Below are 18,113 nucleotides of genomic sequence, written 5' to 3'. Positions count from 1 at the left end.
GCTACATCTGGGCTGCTTCAGTGTCCTGGTCTGCCTGATTCTGGGATAAACCAGTGGCATCATGGGTACACAAAGGATGATGGATGCTGTACCAGAAAGCATCCCACCGGAGTGCCTGTTGCTGCAGGAACTGCCTGACATGGTTTACCTCTCAAAGCCAAGGCTAAATGAGTTTCTCTCGCTGTGGGAAGTTTCACCACCTGTGTATCCAAGGCAGCAGTGGGATGGGATATTGCTGATAAGAGAGAAACAACTGTCCTTCCTCTTGTCTGTTTGAAAGACAGCTCTTGCAACACATTACAAGTCTAGTAAAGAGGAGACATTGCTTATTCTGCACAGGATGCTCATTGGTGCATTTCCACAAATCAAGCACAGCCCATGTCATCTTCATCAGATTTATGTGCAAAAGTTACGAGGTGGTGTATGGCACTTATAATGATTATAGTGATGCTATCACTACACTCATTGGCTCTTAGAGTCTCTCTTTAAAGACACAGTATAGTTTTATTTTACTGCACGTGTTCCGTGAGTGAGAGTCTCTTATTTCAAGGAGGTGGGATTTTCAGTACTATAATGAAGGCAGTTCCCTTCAGCACACATTTAAAGTTTGTTTCATTTGCCAGCTTCTTGCTAATAAGATACACGTCCTGTGTTTGAGGATGTTCTCACCCTCTGGGGCCCTTTGTTCATTCAGTCATCAGGAGCTGAAGACAAGGCAGTTCTAAGCCTTGACAGCTATTTACATAGCGCCTTCTGGGGTAAATTTCAACCTTCCTGCTGCAAACCCATCATCACTGTCCACGGATCAACCCTTTTGCATCAGGTATGTGGGCAGTAGGAGGCCATGTTGGACATTGTCAGTTGTGAGAATGGGCAGCACCCCACAGGAGAGATTGATAGATGATAGATTAGATAGATAGATGATAGATAAGATAGATAGATAGATAGATAGATAGATAGATACTGCAGCCATGATTCTCATGTGTGGTGCTGGGGCTGAGCAGCCTTGCAGGGGCTGCTCTGTAGAGAGACAAAGAGGCCAAAGCCGGGAGGATCCCCCGCCATGGGCTGTGGTATCGCTGTGGAGCACCCAGGGTGAGGTGGTCACTGGCTGTGGCCGGTGCTCTCGTGCGCACCAGGCAGCGTAAGGTGGAGGCAGGAGCCGCGGGGCCTCAGCTCCTGGTGGTGGTGATTCGTTCACCCTCGTTCTCTACCACCCCCATTCGTTGCTCTTCTTCACCTTGATCATTACTTAAGCACCGCCTGCCTCTGCCTGTACGCCCCCTCCGCCAGCCTCTCCTCCCTTTCGCTGTGTTTTCTTTTCCTTCCCTGGCTCCCTCTCCCACCGATCAGTGCAGAGATCCACACAAACAACTCTCGTTCCTGGCCCCCACCCCATCCTTCAGGCTTCCCTACAGCAGCTCCCAAGGCCACCATCACCACACTGCAGCACACTGCACACTGTCCCACAAGGTGTATGAGGACTGCGCCCCCCCTTACCCCCTAGAGCTGCTGGTCCAACAGGGAGGCAGCACTGCGGATTGTATTCTGCTCGTACCTCTCGTGCAAACCCCACAGCTGCAGGGGCTCTGCTTCCTGCAGCTTCAGTATTTACAGGAGGCTCCAGCCATTGCCGTGTTAGAAGAACATGGTGAGAAGCCAGAAGCTGCACGGTTCCTTTTTCACATCTTTTTCCCCACAAGTAACTTTGAGCACTGGGCTGTGCAAATACCCAAAAATAACTGTTGTGCACACAGGCCTGTGCAATACACCAGAGCCCAGCACATTTGTATCCCCATCGGGCACTCTGCAACCACAAGTGGACAGCACAGTTACAGGGAAGGCTGCAGGAGGTCGTCTGCAGCCTCAGGGTCACTGCCCTTCAGTGCAGGACACAGCATGGCAGCAGGGGCTCCAGCAGTGCCAGGCACACGCACACCACACCTCTGCCTCCGGAGCTGAAAGGATGAAATGGCCTCCAAAGCAGCCTGTTTGTTTAGCACCGTGGGCTGGTGCAGAGGTGAGCCTGAGGAAGGTCAAAGGAAAGGAAAGGAAAGAAAGATGGAGTGATGCAATGGGACACACAGATACTTAGCTTCTGGGCCAAGCTCCACCACCTGCAGCCCCCTGCCAGCACAGCTGCAGGCCAAAAACCCTTCCTGAGGCAAAGAGGTGGGAAAGGGCCCATCCCAGCCACAACCAGCCCCCACCCCACAAACATCACAGGGAAACAGTGAGGGCAGTGATACCACATGCAAGTGAAACAGGAAGAGAATCTAAGGTAACATGCATTATCATCACAGCAGCTTGTGTGAGCCTCTGGGTCAGCCACTCAGAAGTGGTAGAGCGCTACCTTCCGCAGGTCACAAACAGCATGGTGCAATTCCAAGTCAGCTTTCCACACTCAGTTGGAGAGAGCTCGTTCCCGTCAAACAAGTCTGCATATCCCTTCAACTGCTATAAATTACTGGCAGTAAACACGGGCACCTCTGTCCCCCCTCTTTGCCAAAGGCCCTCTGGCCGCTCGTCCTTGCCTGCACAAGGCTGACACCCAGGAGAGCTGGCAGCGACCAGTGAGAGCAGGATGCTGTGTCAGCAGCACCAGGCAGAACAGCACCCAGCTCAACCACATACCCCCCATAACCTCCGTGCAGGCTCCCAGCAGCTGCACCAGGAGGTTCAGACTGGTTTCTGTAACTGGGTTGATGCAGGTTTCACCACACTCCAGCAACTGTGGAAATTCCAGGAAAAGAGTGCAAGGAGTATCAGGGGACTTGGATATCATCCTTAAGGAGAGATTGCAGAAACTGGGCCTGTTAAATCCAGAGAAGAAATTACCAACAGGGAATCTCATTGGTGCATATAAATGTCTCGGGGGGGGGGGGGGGGGAAGGGAGGGCCTGGAGCAGGGTGCCAGACTCTTTCCAGTGGTGCCCAAGGACTGGACACAAAGCAATGGCCATAAAATAAAACACAAGAAGTTTCACCCCAACATGAGGAAGAACTTCTTTACACTGAGGGTGTCAGAGCATGGGAACAGGCTGCGCAGGGGGGGTCATGGAGTCTCCTTCTCTGGAGACACTGAAAACCTGTCTGGACACTCCTGTGTAACCTGCTTGTGGTGGCCCTGCCTTGGCAGGGGATTGGACTGGATGATCTCCAGAGGTCCCTTCCAACCCTAACGGTTCTGTGATTGTGTGAAGCACCAGGGTCCCATTTTCTGGCATGGGTGTGCTCACAGTGTGTGCTTCGATGTAGCTTTTGTTGTGTAGAGGAGGTTTTGTTCTTTCTCAGGGAAAAGGCAGTAATCCCCTACAGGATGCTCCTGCAAAACACCTGAGGCTATGTCCACTGCAGCCCTGAAAACCCTGAAAATAAACATGAAATACACCCAAAATACTATGAACACCTCCTGGTGGCTATTTCAGTTTACTTCTACACCTAAAATACAAAACAGAAACAGCCCAACCCCCCCCCCCAAACAAAAACCACAACCCACACCAAATTAACCCCACAACCACCCCAAACACACCAAGAAAACTCCTGACACCAACTGAAGACTTGTAAGAGTGAATGTGATGCACAAAAATACCTTTAAATCCAAGCTGGTATATACTCAGCCTCTAAGTAAACACAGATAATACTGGGTTGCACCTTCTCCAAAGCAAGTAGAGTGCAGTCTGGAAGTCACACAAGTGTCCAAATGGCAACACACTGAAGAGAACCTACTTGAAATGCATCTTGTTCCATGCAAACTCGAATTCACCTACCTGTGAAGAGGTCAGGATTACATACTTCATCGCCAGTCAAAAGCATGGGGGTTTAAAGCGTGGCCATGTGAATCACAGCTGGAATTAAAGACAGCTGCAGAAGTTTCTGGAATAAGAGTATCTGGATAATACATCAAACCCAAAGAAAATCAACTGAACAACAGTCTTCAAAATGCTTTATTGAACCGTGTGTCTTATTGTAATGTGCAGAAGATGTGTTTTAAAAGACTACAGCTTGAAAAATTTCTGCAAATCCTCAACAATCAATAAAAAAGTCCCTACTGGGGGTAACGCTCAGGATAACCAGAGGCCTCATGTAAAGTTTCTCTTGAAACATTTTCTGTTCCAGAGACTAACAGAAAACAAAGCCAGTACTGCTGCTCTATGTGAAAACAACCAAGATTTGAGGATTTAAAGGGAAAAAAAAGAATGGAACTTAAACTTCAGCCTATGGGGTTGCTTCTTTTGCTGCTGTTACGTTGGATTAGCATACACATCACAGTTCTGCTGAGAACACCATCTGGTGTTCAAGTCTGTAGATTTACTCTAAAACCCTAGCAATGCTGCAGAGATGGAAGGATACATAGAAAGAGAGAGGGGGTGAGGTGAGGAAGATCTGGGAAGACACCATTATGATATAAGCCTAGTTTAAATTTTCATCAGAAGCTGTGTGCATTTTGGTTTTAATAATCTAACTTTACATTCAAAAAATCCAAAGGAAAAAAAATAAAACCACAAAAAGAAAAAAAACCAAAACCAAACATACCCATTCTGTCCTTGTCTTGGGGCTATTACAAACTTCTATGAACAAGAACACCATACTCTCTTGTTTTGCAAACCAACAGGGTTAACAGTATAGGCATGTAGGTGGCACAATTCCACTAAAAGGCTTTTTCAACTTTTTATGCCAGCAAAAAAAACCCAAAAGGAACAATAAATAAAAGATGCTAAAGTTATCATTAAGAATTCAATTGTAATATTTTGACAATCTGGGAATCTGAACCCTCGAGCTCTCCTGATACTGACAGGTCTCTGCAAACTATGAAGCAAATACATAAATAACTCAAAACATGATTGAGACTGTGAAAGGCTTTCAAAAACTAAAGACAACATGATCCAGGTTAACTTTTTTTTTTTAAACAGTGAAAATATGAATTGTCTACACCTGAATAAAACATATTTAACAATGAAAAAATTTAACAACCACAAACAGGAAAAACTTTGAAAAAAGTGAACATCATTTGATTTCAGGGCACACAAAAGCCCCTCTCAGTAGCTTCCAGCAGTGGCCTTACTGTTGTTCGGTCTCCTATAGGTGCATAAAATGAAGTTCAACTCCACACTGAGGTGATGGCTAACAGGGCAACATAATAGTCACATACAGCAAAACACCATGCCCTGGTCACAGCAATATATCCCACTGCAGAGTTTCCATCCTGTGCAGTAACAGCACATAAAGATGCCATTCTGTCACATATTATTCAAAAGCTATTTTGTGGCCATAAACTGCACTAACCTTTTTGTCATGTAACCTTTGAATAATGGGAAAGAGCTTTGGGTATTATACTTTTACTCCTTGTGTTTAAATTTTTTAAATGACAAGGTCACTAAAACTCATGCACGCTGCAAAAAACATCATGCAGTAGTTAAGGTAAACCATCCAAGCAGTTTTATTCATTAATATTCATAAATACACACAGCAGCTTCATTAGAGATTTTTTGTTTTTCTCTTCAGTTTGAATGTGGAGTATTAGGAGAGCCTTTTGCATGTCAAGGTACAGGACACAGAGCTTTTTGCTCTGTACCACAACCTACATTTACCTGCTAGAAGTCAAAATTAGTTAAGTGGAAATGATTATCATATATATCTTTTCTTTCTTTCTTTTGAATGTACACAATGTAACAAGAGTGACAGACCTGAAATTACAATCACCAAAACAAACCCAAGATAGTTGTTGTCCACTTTCATTGGCAAATACAGCACAGAGGACATTGTCTGCAAAGTGGGATGTCATCAAAGAGGAGGTGGAGGAGGCTCGTTTCCTTTATTACTCTCTTTTAAATTTAGGTTTTCTAAAGCAACATCTAGAGGCATAATATCTACACAGCCCATAGCACCAAAATCTGCAATCTCCCCCCGCTCATCCTCATCTGAGGAGGAACTTTCTTCCTGCATCAAAGTGGACAGTAGAAGCTCCTGAACAAACAGGCTGCAGTCTGCCCGCTCACTTTCCATAGACTGACGCTCCACTTCCGACATCTTCGGATCGTTCAACCTGTACAGCAGCAAGGGAAGAGGAAGACAGGCAGTTGGTGAAAGCCCATTTCCCCAGTGACACTACTGGCAGGTACCAAAAGGCACTTGAAAACCACTGCTTCAGGACAGTCCTGCCTACTCTGGCAACCTTCAACACCTCAGCACAACATGCATGCATGCAACCAACCACTCCTTCCCTACTGCTATCATAGCATTCAAAGCAGAGCCCAAAGCTAGAGGAAAATCAGGAATTATATGTGAGGTTTCCTGGTATGCAGAAGTCTTTCAGTGAGAGCTGCTGTGATATCCTACACGCTCATTATGTGCCTCTTTTTGTTTCTACACCAACTTCTAAGTTCACATATGCCACAAAATAAATGCCTGCATGTGTAAAGCCTAGGGATTCTCAAAAGCACAATGCAAAGCTTATTCCACTACTTCTCCTGGATTAGTGTGCCCTGATAGGGAAGCAAACTGCTTGCTCCAACTCTGAAAGTCACAATCAGTGGAATTTGCAGGTATTTTGATTAAGTCTCCCAAATAACAATATGAGTTTTTTGCATTGGCTTGCACTTTGATAAATTTTTTTTAACTCAAATCCAAGTTTCTTGACACAGGAGCTCTGGAAATGTCCACACTCTTCCAAAATATCAAACAAACAAGAATATGTATGGGGCAGCATGGTGGGGGAGATGTGGAAAACATTTTTATTTCAAGTCAGCACCCAATTTTCTAACAGAACTGGAATGACACAGTGGATGACTCCTCTTTAAAATAACCCTGGGAAGTATGATTTCTAAACCAGGTAAAGCTGCTAATTAATGGCATTCTTTATTTGCTTTGTTATCCAGTCTTTAAAAATAATTAATATATAAACCCTTTTCAACCTTCAGTTTTTAACTGAAGAATGGTTTTCTATTAAAAAATGCTGTCTTTGATTCTCCATTACAGCTCAAGCCTGTATGGTTGTATCACTGGAAATTCACTTGTTTTGTTGGAAGCAGTTGGGGAAACAAGCACAATCTGTTTACAAAATATTCCTTTTGCTTCTCTTGAAAATTAGATGCAGCAACCAATGTTTACCTACCACTTGGGAGCAGACAGTACATTTAAAAAGATGTTACAAATGCAAACAAAAGTGCCTATATTAGCTGCAAATTTGATGAAGAATCTGGCAGAAGTCCCCTGCCTGGAGTCACAAGTAACTTACTCAGCCCAGTCACAAAAACAACCTCCTTTTCAAGGTCTGCAGAAATTTATACTCAAGCTTAGTTCCTTAAATGCATTTCTAGGTGCATCAAAAGTAGTACCAGCACACCTGTGAGACTGCCTTTCCTTTTCAAGAATACTAGATCACTACAGGGTATTTCTGCAGCCAGCTCCTGGAGCTGGCTTTCCAAAAGCAGAATAATGCCCTTCCGGCCACCTATAAACTGCTACCTACTCTTGGATATTAAATTATCAGTTTTGCTTTCATACTAGAAATGTGAATGAAGCAGGTTTTAGGTATCACACATTCTGTGAGCACTGTTGATGTCTACTGTGAATGTCTTCCATATGATTAATTAGCTCATTAACTCTGGGATATATCTGATCAGACACTGCTTTACTAGGGCATGTGCCTAACGCTTCAGTTTCACTGAGCTGTAGGTCTACTAGAACCAAGGCAAACAGAAATGGTAAGAGGTAAATACAAGTAAATAAACAGAACAAGTTACCTCGTGAGAAGAAACTGGGAATTCTGGATAGTCTGCTGACTGTTTTCTGTGTTAGATGTGTTGGTTGTTGTTGTAGATTGTGTCATAGTGGTGTTAACATTGATCGTATTGGTGCGTCTAGTTGCATTGCGTGCAGTCTCCAGCTGTTGTCTTGCTGCCTGTGCATGTTGTCGTTCCAACTGCAGTTGCATTTGCAGCTGCTGTAACTGAGAAGCAGAAGGGCCAGAGGAGTTGAGCTGTCCTCCTGCAGAACGCCTCACACCTGATAGCTGAGATAAAAGCTCTGCCAGGGAAGAGAAAGTTTCTGTGATGATAAATAAGCATTACACAATGGACTAAATACACCCTTCATCAATTCATTTTCTCGCTCAATAACATCAAACAACAAACCAAAAGAGCCCATGAAGCTCCAGAATAAAAGTCCTAGCATTAGATGTCTCAAAGGGTAAGGAAGATTAAGACTCACTTATGTTGATCTCTTTCAAGTAAGTCAAGAGTTTACTGCCTTCAGAATAACAGGTGAGCCAATCTACATGGAATGCCTGGAAAATTATCACAGAATCCCAAGGGTTGGAAGGGACCTTGAAAGATCATCTGGTCCAACCCCACTGCAAGAGCAGGGTATGCCCTTTGCAGCAACTCCTTGAAGCTTCAAGTCAAAATAGCAGATGACTAAGAAATTACTGTATTGTGGCTTGGGTTGGCAATATTTTTTTTAACAATTAATTTAGTTATTATTCCCCTCAAATACAGGCTTCACCTTTCCAGCATCCTACAGGGAAGTTGAGCTGCAGCAACAAGGCAAATATTGAACCACTGCCTCAAACATCTAATAAAACATACACAATAAAAAAGTAGTGCTTCACATTAGAACTGGTCAATTATTTTTACTGTATGAATTATTATATTTCTGACAGAAGTACAGAGAAGACCTAGCAATTACACACTCTGTCCTTAAAGTCTTCCAGTTCAGAGGGATTGAAATGCTTATAGCAGGTTTCATCTACAAAGAAATTTCTAAAGTATTAGCAGCAATTCATTGCTCAGTGTATTACTGCAGAATCTCCTCTGCACCCTGTGCAGAAGATACTTCTTATATAACCTGCTTGCTGTTAACTGATGTAAAGCCAGACAAAGGAGGGGGTGGTACAGCTTCTGCCCCTTTATTCTGTATTGACAAGCCCCTTAATTCTGTATTGACAAGTTACTATATATGTCATGATAACTATCCTTCCATTAACAAAATATAATCCTTCTAAAAAAGGTTTTCTTCAAGGCAATAAGAAAATTACAGTTTTCTATTTCAAGAACTCAGAATGGTCAAGTAATTTTTACCAGCACTCAGCAATACCAAGATTAAGTAACTTAATTCCACCATAATTGCTAGAAAATGCCAAACAAGTTACTCCTGGGAATCCCAGAGACATATATTAATTGTTTTCTGCTGCTGAAAGTGAGACACCCTTTCTCCTCCAGAGCTTTTCTACACATGACCAAAATACACTGAAAATACTTGCAACAATACATTTATATAAGAATTTATAACTTCACCTAAAAAAATAAATCCATGATATTAGCGAGTTCTGGCATTCAAACAGCAGCCTGAATGTAAACTGAACATATTTTAAATGTCCATTTATATGCAATTCAGCTAATTTCATCTTCATTGAAAGAGTCTCCTCCATGAACACCTTTATCCACATGGCAAATCAAAATAAGACATATTAAAAGTAGGTAATGAAAGTTGAACACAGTCACCTGTAAAAAAATATGCAGCACCTTTGCACAGATCAGAGTTGAGAAATAAGCCTTATGCTGTTAGGAATTAAAAGCACAAGTGACAGCCAGTGGTTTCAAGCTTCAGCACCTCCATGCACAGGCCCTGTGACAACCCAGCTAAGCACACTGCTCACCTACAAGTAGCCATCAACCACATCAAGCACTGTGAAGTATACCTACACATGCAACTTCAGGCCAACAGAAAGCAGGGCAGCTACTATCACCTTGAATTTTATTTTCTGTGCAAGGAGAACACTGGGGTAAAATCCATGGTTATAGCTCTTACCAGCTATAGGATCCATGGCTTCTCTATTGCTCGGAGAATACGAACTCTGAGAAGATGAAAGCCCACCAGGGGAAGTGGTAGTAAAGTGCATGTTTGATCTACGTGCACGGGGGCCTCCCAAACCCCGGCCTGGGTGGAACATCCGACGTACATGCCGAACACCACTGGATTCATCGTAACCAAGAAGTTAAGAAAGCCAAACTGTTTGGCATTGGGAATTAAATGACAACATTTTATGGATGATATACTCAGGTGAACACTGCTCTTCATGCATACTGATCCAACTTCTGAGACAAAGTGTTGCTACAGTGCAAATCAGAGTTAGTCAGCTGAATTCAACACACACAAGTCCTGTGTACATCAAACTCCCTGCACTCTCCAGCTTTTTATGATGTCTAAGAAACATTAGGATTCATTTTAAATTTTTTTAGATCAAAAGTTTTCTACTCAGAAATTTGAAACTGACAAATGCATGTTCAGCCAAGCTTATCACAGAGAGATAGGAACTTTATTTTCCCTCCCCAATTCTTAAGTACTGAAAATAATAATAAGAAAAATACTGCCATACCTATCCAAAGTACCTGCACTGTATTCCTTTTGACTTGCGTTTCATGTTTTTATCCAAGAAATTTCATCACTTCAATACCTAAGAAATGATAGGTTTCTGGAGTATTCAGCACTTTTACCTTTCCTCTTTTAGCCAAAGAAATACCATTAATTCCAGTTACGACAATGTCATCTTTCATTTTCCCCCATTTCTCCATACCAGATGCTTCTATTTCAAGTCTACCTTCTGTATGTTTTCTCATATAAATTAAGAAATAAAAAGAACATTATTTTTTTTGTCAGGAAGTTCTTAATACTTATCCCTCCAAGACAGTCCAGATAAGGGTTCATTTTAAAAACCACTAGTATAACCCACCAGTGCAAAATGAAACAGCAAAGGCTTGATTATCTTATTTTACTGTTACTAGACTTCTGGTTTAGATCTTCATATCTCCCATGTTCTTTGTTTTTATAATACTAGGCTCACCACAGTATCCATTACTGCGTAAGAGTAACATACAGTTAGGAGTACTGTGTCCAATGTACTTTTCATAAAACACAGTTACAGCCCAGAACCTCAGGATATCATGGAGGAGGTCAAGAACTTAAAGACTGAAAATCTTGCCATGAAACTAGACTTCTCATGGCAAGGAAGAACTTCTGGCCTTACAAAAAGAGCTCACAGAATGTCTGCCTTTTTGAAACCTATTAGTTACACTACAGGGTAAAACACTTAATATCTAGGGTGTAAGAGGAAAACCTCCCATGACACAGAACACACTTTGCCTACCACAGAGTACCTTGCACCTCTAAGTGTGTTAAAACTAGATGCTGCCGAAGACAAGGTACTGTATTAGGTGGACTACTGTCCACACACAGTTCAGCAAGCTTGTCATAACTAGACCTGACAGAAAAGGCCAGTACCTGGAGCTTTTTCAGACACAGGACCACGGGGTAAATTTCCTAACTGCAGCTTTTAAAGTGGTTTAAGATAATTCTTTAAATACTAGCAAAGCATGTGCCCAAGTCTATGCTAGAGTAACAATACTCTGTAAACCTTAACTTGTGACAAAAAGATTAACTGAATATCCATGCACAAACCATTTGTATAACTGATGCTGAAAAGCCTTTTTAAATAAACTTGTAAATATTTTTCTACTCAAGTAAGAAACTGGGCTTTAAAGAGTTGTCCCCAGACTGTAGGAATTACGTACACACTTTGCAATGGGTTCACAAAGTTACATATTCAGCCTTCTGGGACAAGAAAAAAAGAACACAAACCCACAAAAACTAAAATAACATGTCTAATGAATATGCAGTGATGCAGCTGCTCCTTCGAGCTTTAGCAGACCCAACAAGAAAAACTTAGACTGTGACAGAAGTCTTCATTCTAGAAGAAGTGCAAGTGAAGAGCCTTCTCTATATCCTTTCTGTACATGAAGATTGTTACAGAGCATGTAGTGTTGTTCTGTACAGCTTTAACTTCAGGTGAAATTGTTCAGAACAGCAACACAATGGTATCAGAGAGCAGCCTTCTATCAGCTCCCTGACTTTGACAGTTATTCTCTCCTGTGTTGGCACATCCTTTTTTCCTACTTCAGACCTGCCTGCAGTAGACATGAAGTCCAGCATGGAATAATCACTTCAGGATATGCTTCTTGTCAGGTTTTGGAAATAAGACAAACAATAGTGTACAAGCAGAAAATTCCATATGCATTGTCTTTTATGCTGAATCATGGACAATTCATTCCCAAAATTATCCAAGAAAGATACATTGAGATGACTGACAATAAAGCAGTACTCTGCATTTGAAAAGAAAAGATTTTTTCTAACTCAAGTATTCATTCCCAACTTCAGTCATCCAGTGGCATCTCTTGTACTGGTTTGGGAGAAAAAGCTGAAGAGATGTGAGTTCTCAAACATCTTGTTCATTTCAGTATGAAATTAATTGCAGTCTAAGTGGGAAGATTTTTGGCCTACAGAAAGTTACATGCACTCTGCAGTAATTAACATGTGCAGTTAGTCTGTCCTGACCTTAAACCATGGTAACACTAAAACAAAATCATAACAGAAGTGGAGCCATCTCCTTAAATGCTGTCTCCCTTCAGTTAGCATAATACACAGTTGCTAGGGATTGGATTATTTCTTATTTTTCTTTTACTCCAGTTGCTAGAGCTTAATTTTTTTTTCCTTTTTAAAAATCTTTAAACAAAAGAGCCACTACCAGAGTAATAATGTACTCATTTTGTCCATTTGTTTAAATGAGACAAGGAATACTTCAGAGATACTGCTTACTGTAGGGAGGCTACATGAAATAAAAGTGCAAACCAAATTGTATTTAATCAGTTGACCCAGGTATGTGTGTGTGTCCCAGGAAATCTGAAAGTTCTGCAGGGTATGTGTCAGTAACAATGAAAATAAGTTTTCAAAACATGGTGTTGAAAGTAGTTAAGCAAGTTTAAAATCATTTGCCAAAACTAGCCGAGCTGAAATCATTCTCAGATCATGTCACAAATACCTACAAGCACACTACTGCATCTGGATACATAAAGCAGCGTCAAGACTAATGATAAGGCGGGACAGACCACAGTGCAAGTATAAATAAAACTTTCTCAGTGCCCAAATTCTTTATCTTTGCTGTTAGAGCGGAAAGCACTGTCAAGTTTATCTACAGTCTCTTCACAATCTAGTATTTATAATCTTTTAAACTAGTAAATGAACCTTTTTATTTTTGACATACAGATCTTTAGCAGCTTAAGTTCCATGAAACCTGGAGGTATGACCCTTTGACCATAAAAAGCAAAAAGCTATCATGGCTACTAGATGAAACAGTCTAGCCTCTTTGCCCCAACTTGGAAAGGATATTAAATCTCTAGGAGCTCTGTGTTCCAGTGTAAGATGAGCTGCAAAGTCATCTGTGACATGATTGGGATCCCCTCCAGGTAATGCTGCACATATTGGACAGATCTGAAATGACAAAGCAAGTCAAAACATGACTATAATTTTTTTTTACACAAAACAGAACTCATATTATTGAGACAATCATTAGACAAGTGGGCACAATTCTTATGCTTTGAAATCACAGTCAAGATATTCACAAACTCTGACAGCAATATATTAAAAAAATACAAAAAATATATCCAAGTACAGCCAAAAATTTATATACCTTTTACTTTCCAATTTTCAGAATGTTAGGAAAACCAGAGCCAGAATTTTCAAATTCAGCTTGAAATGTCTTAAAAATTAGTATCTGTATACAAATTGTCATGAACAGTTGAGTCTGATTATACAGGATTACTACTTATCTGCCTGACACTCATTGCAGCAGACAAAACAATGTGCAAGTATCTGCAGAAGTATGAAACTGGGACCACCCATCCAGGCAGTGTGTAACTATAGGTTTGGCAGAGAGGGGCTATTCCCCATATACCTACACAACAGTATTCTGGCAGAATGCACTGATCTCTGTCTGTGGTTTATCTGTTTCTTTTAAACCAAGAAATATGTTAACTAAGACAAACTACCATAATTATGGCATATTTTTTAAGTAACTTCAGAAACAGCTTGAAAAACATCTTCCATTTTTCTTTACACTAGTTTTGCAGTTTGCTTTTGAAGTTCCACAGATGACAGGAAAAAAAAAAAAATTCCACAAAAATCTTCCCCCACATATTAAATGCTCAAATTAACAGCACTTTGACAGTTAAATGCAGCTGCTGTCTATTCATTTATCTCTGTTCACTGCAGCCAAATAATCTTGACCTTATGGAACAACTTGACTGTAATATAAAGCCCAGGTTCCCAATACTCTTCATGCATAAACTCAAGTATTTGACAACAGATCATAAAAGACCATGGGCATTAAGAACACCTATGTAACAGCACACACATTCATCTTATGGATGTGAGGACAAGGTCTTGAAACAAGTTTACTGTAATATCTCAGCTGTAGCATCTTTTGACAATAGCTGTCACATCTTTAACACCACTTTAACTTCAGTAGTCAGCTTTGAGAAGAACATGACTCTTGAACATACAAATGGCAAAATTTAATGAATTAAAAAAAATTCTCTGAAAAAAGGGGCCCAGGGAGATGTGCACTGTAAAGTAAAAGTGATTCCACCTCTGAAAACTTCCATTAAACAAAATATCTAAATAAGTATCTAAAATATAACACATCTTTGGAAGGACAGAGATAATACAAACACTACAAGCTCTGTATCTAAACAGAAAAAATTGCTTGAATGCCTAAGACCACAAATATTTAGAATCCATATTTTCTTCTTCAGTAATATTGTAGTCTTTCACCGTGCAAGCAGTTCTATGCTTGGATATGCACACAACCATTTATCACAGAAGCCAGATTCAGAATTTAGGAAATACAGTCATATCCAAAGATTAAAATATTGTCCTTTATCACTATTTTGAACAAAGATTTAACAATGTTGCAGACTGACTCATAAAAAGGAACTTGCTTTTTCTTTACACATACACCTCTTTCAGGAATCAGTGGAGTCGCAGGTGTCTAGGATCACAAATCTAGGCTTCATGTACTGAGTTCTGGAAGTCACAGCTGCAAACAAGGGTGTGTCAAATTTAAGTATCTGGAATCTAACATTCTCTGGCAGGAACGTACCACTGACATCAAGTGGTGCAAATCGGAACTGCAGTACTAAGCCACCACATAAAATCCTCCAAATGTGGAACTTTCAACGGTTGATGCTTCACTTGAAAGTTGTAAAGTTAAAGAAAAACTCAAAGAGATCATAAAAACTGCTGTGCGTCACTAAGTTAAACTATATCCTTCAGCACAACTATTTGCGAAGTAAACATTTTGACTTTCTATGTCCTTAAGGACAATCATAACACCTTTGGAGTCTCAAATAGGCAGGCAAACCAGCTCCCCTGTCCTTTGCACAAGATCCTTAACAGGGTTGGAGCAGAAAGGTTAATTTTCTTCCACATTCCTTGGAAGTTAAGCCAACTAGAAGATTAGAATATAGAACCTATTTGTACGCAATTTCTTCACAATGTATTAGTGATAATCCACTTCAAGCATTCACATTTTTCTAGGAATCTAGCCAGACAAGAGCACTCTAGATGTCCTGCTAACATCATTTCTCCTACTCCCAAAGACCATCAAGACAGCAGGAGCTAACACCTCAGATGAACAAATATCAACAGAAATAAATGTTCTACCCAGTTAGGGATGGGAGATACCCTGCTTTAACAGCAACAGTTTCAGAAGAATGACAACTTTCACTGCACCTGTATACCAGGTCCATTACAAAAACTATCTGAAGCACATATCAAATTGTCTCCCCCTCTTTTACAGTTACAGAAGACTTGCACAAATATGAGCCTCCAGGACAGTTACATACTGATTGTGAAAAGGGAGGCATAGCCACACAGAGTAACCCATAACACTGTTCTAAGTTTTGTCTTCCAGGATAATAATCTCCTAAACATGGCAGCCTTTGTATCAGGACAAACAAACAGCAACCATGAAAGAAAGCAAGCTCATCATATGACAACACACATGCAACACAGAATTTTGATGTTGCTGCTAAACATAGGTATGTCATCCCTATAACACTTCTATATTCTTCTGTAGTCTTTTATATTTTATTTAAATGAATTTATGCTTCAAGAAAGAAAAAGAACAGGAGGCTACCAGTTCTCCAGCAGGGAGACTCTTTTTAATGTATGTCTACCACAATTGAAAGCCAATTCTGGAGGATCTTACCACTTCTGTTGATGTTTCTGCATGCTCAGAAGTAACATGGTCTTGAAGAGATGTTTCCGTATAACCCATTTTTCCACAATAAGGACAAGTAAAAGACTGTGGCTGCTCTATAGAGAAAGCTTCTCCACCATAGTACAAATCTGTAACAAAGTGTTTAAACAGAGGTTACTTCAAAGCAGTAGTGTTTATTTTATTCATGTAAATCTCTATACATGTATTTCAATGTAATCACTGCCAAATAAATCTGATATTTAATTGAAATGGCTATTTTAACATTGTATAAAGGCTGGTATTCCAGAAGTGTGCAAATTCTTATGACAAAACCAGACAGACTACATTTCATTCTCATTAGCAAAGACAAGTTTTGTAGTATTCAGAAGGAGAAAAGATTCTTAGGTATATATGCTGTTGATACTAACAAACCCTCACTTTTCCATTACCCTTATTACCACCCCACATACAGGGTCACCTATGGTATTATTCAATCATAGGAAGAGGTTTTCAAAAATTGAACTCTCAAAAATACCTCAAAAATTTAGATTAGAAGTTTAAATGTCCTCAGTGACAGCATTTGTCAACATTTACACCGTAGCTGAACAACTGCTTTGCAGTAAGTAGTCTTAGAAACATCTTGAATATGTAATATAATTGATTGACAATGAAAAAGTAGTTTATCTGTTACACACTGGTTGCAACTTTCAGGTGTGTTGAATTTAAGCATTTCTGATAAGAAACAGGCACTTCTAAGTTGCTAATGCAGAATTTCCAAAAACTTAACATGAAATGCATCAAGCCATACAAGAAAAGAATGCTTTTCTCTCTCATCTTGTGTAGGTATCATGTATAAAACAAGAAACGTGAATAAACTTCACATTTAAATGAAGATGTGATCTTCTTCAGCAAGTAATTTAAATTTTTTTCACTGACATTCTTGCTGCCACTCACTTGTAAATACCTGAAAAGATTTTCCATAAAATTATGAATATTCTGCTATAAATTAAAAATTGAGCAAGTCTGAACAGATATTAGAACTCATGTCCTGCACTGCAAGACAGTATCTGTCTAGTGTGTTAGGAATACATCCTTCTGACCACTTAAGTTGCAGTTTCCTCAGGTTTATGACATCTTCTGCTATTGATGTCTTTAGAACATGACTGGGAAGAACAGAAGAGCGTTTTTGCCTCTGCAACTTTACAAAAGATGTACAAGCTAAAAAGGTACGTACCTATTATCCACTATATTAACAGAGCACTTCAGATATAACTAGGTTTTGAGGGCTAACACTCCAAGATGGTACAGGAAATCAACTTCAGTAACATGCTAATATGCATAGCTAAAGATACATAATCAGGCTGAATATACTGCAGAACAAAGCTAAGGTTCAGTAAGTCCCTGTTTCTCTTACCTGGAAAGAGTTTCTACAGCATTTAAATGCTAGAGGATGAGAGAAAGATATCCCTTTAACAGGCATAGTAAGAAATGCCCAAGGAGGCAAAGCGTACTTGCTAAAGAAGGAACACTACCTGACACGTTGAGCATTTTAACTGGTTCATCAAATTAACTACCACTGTAAGAAGCTGGAGTATCATCCTGAATTTAGGTTTGTTCATTCACATACACATGAAGAAAACACTATATCCAACTATCCAAATCAAAATTTACAGCCAATTAAGTCTTAGTTCTCCAAAGCAGCATTTGAGGTTTCATTGACTGCTTCATACAGTAAAGCATAGAAGTGAATTTTCAGAGAATGGAACTGCGTATGAGACGTGAAACAGAACCGTACTGAAACAGAACTGTACAGACTGAAAGTGCAAATGTAAGTTGGAAGACATGCTCAAAAGACCAGCATACCCACCCCCAACCTGCAAATCATTTATATAGTACCAACACAAACAGATGCCTGGAATCACTATGAGAGCCAATCACAAAGGTCATTGCACAACATGTATCAGCACTCAGTTCTAAATTCACCTGTCACCCAACACACAGAATGGGTGTTTCCTTAGCA

The 18,113-nt window shown here is 40.3% G+C and overlaps 1 protein-coding gene across 2 annotated transcripts in view; it reads right to left on the bottom strand.

Moving 5' to 3' along the window:
• Positions 1–3,929: 3,929 nt before the first annotated feature.
• The window catches only part of LOC101879269 (E3 ubiquitin-protein ligase KCMF1), a 50,699-nt gene continuing 36,515 nt past the window's right edge, over positions 3,930–18,113 (bottom strand). The window contains exons 3-7 of one of the 2 annotated variants that reach the window (XM_034072807.1): positions 16,103–16,242; positions 13,222–13,323; positions 9,811–9,985; positions 7,746–8,028; positions 3,930–6,046 (exon numbers count right to left, since the gene is read on the bottom strand). In XM_034072807.1, the coding sequence (XP_033928698.1) occupies positions 5,785–6,046; positions 7,746–8,028; positions 9,811–9,985; positions 13,222–13,323; positions 16,103–16,242 (962 nt within the window). In that variant the 3' untranslated portion in view covers positions 3,930–5,784. The remainder of the gene's footprint in view (positions 6,047–7,745; positions 8,029–9,810; positions 9,986–13,221; positions 13,324–16,102; positions 16,243–18,113) is intronic. The other variant, XM_034072808.1, reaches the window with a different exon arrangement.

The sequence above is a fragment of the Melopsittacus undulatus genome, chromosome Z (genome assembly GCF_012275295.1).
Source record: "Melopsittacus undulatus isolate bMelUnd1 chromosome Z, bMelUnd1.mat.Z, whole genome shotgun sequence".
Lineage (NCBI taxonomy): Eukaryota > Metazoa > Chordata > Aves > Psittaciformes > Psittaculidae > Melopsittacus > Melopsittacus undulatus.
Note: the sequence above shows the minus strand (reverse complement) of the source record. Positions and strands in the feature narration are given on the sequence as shown.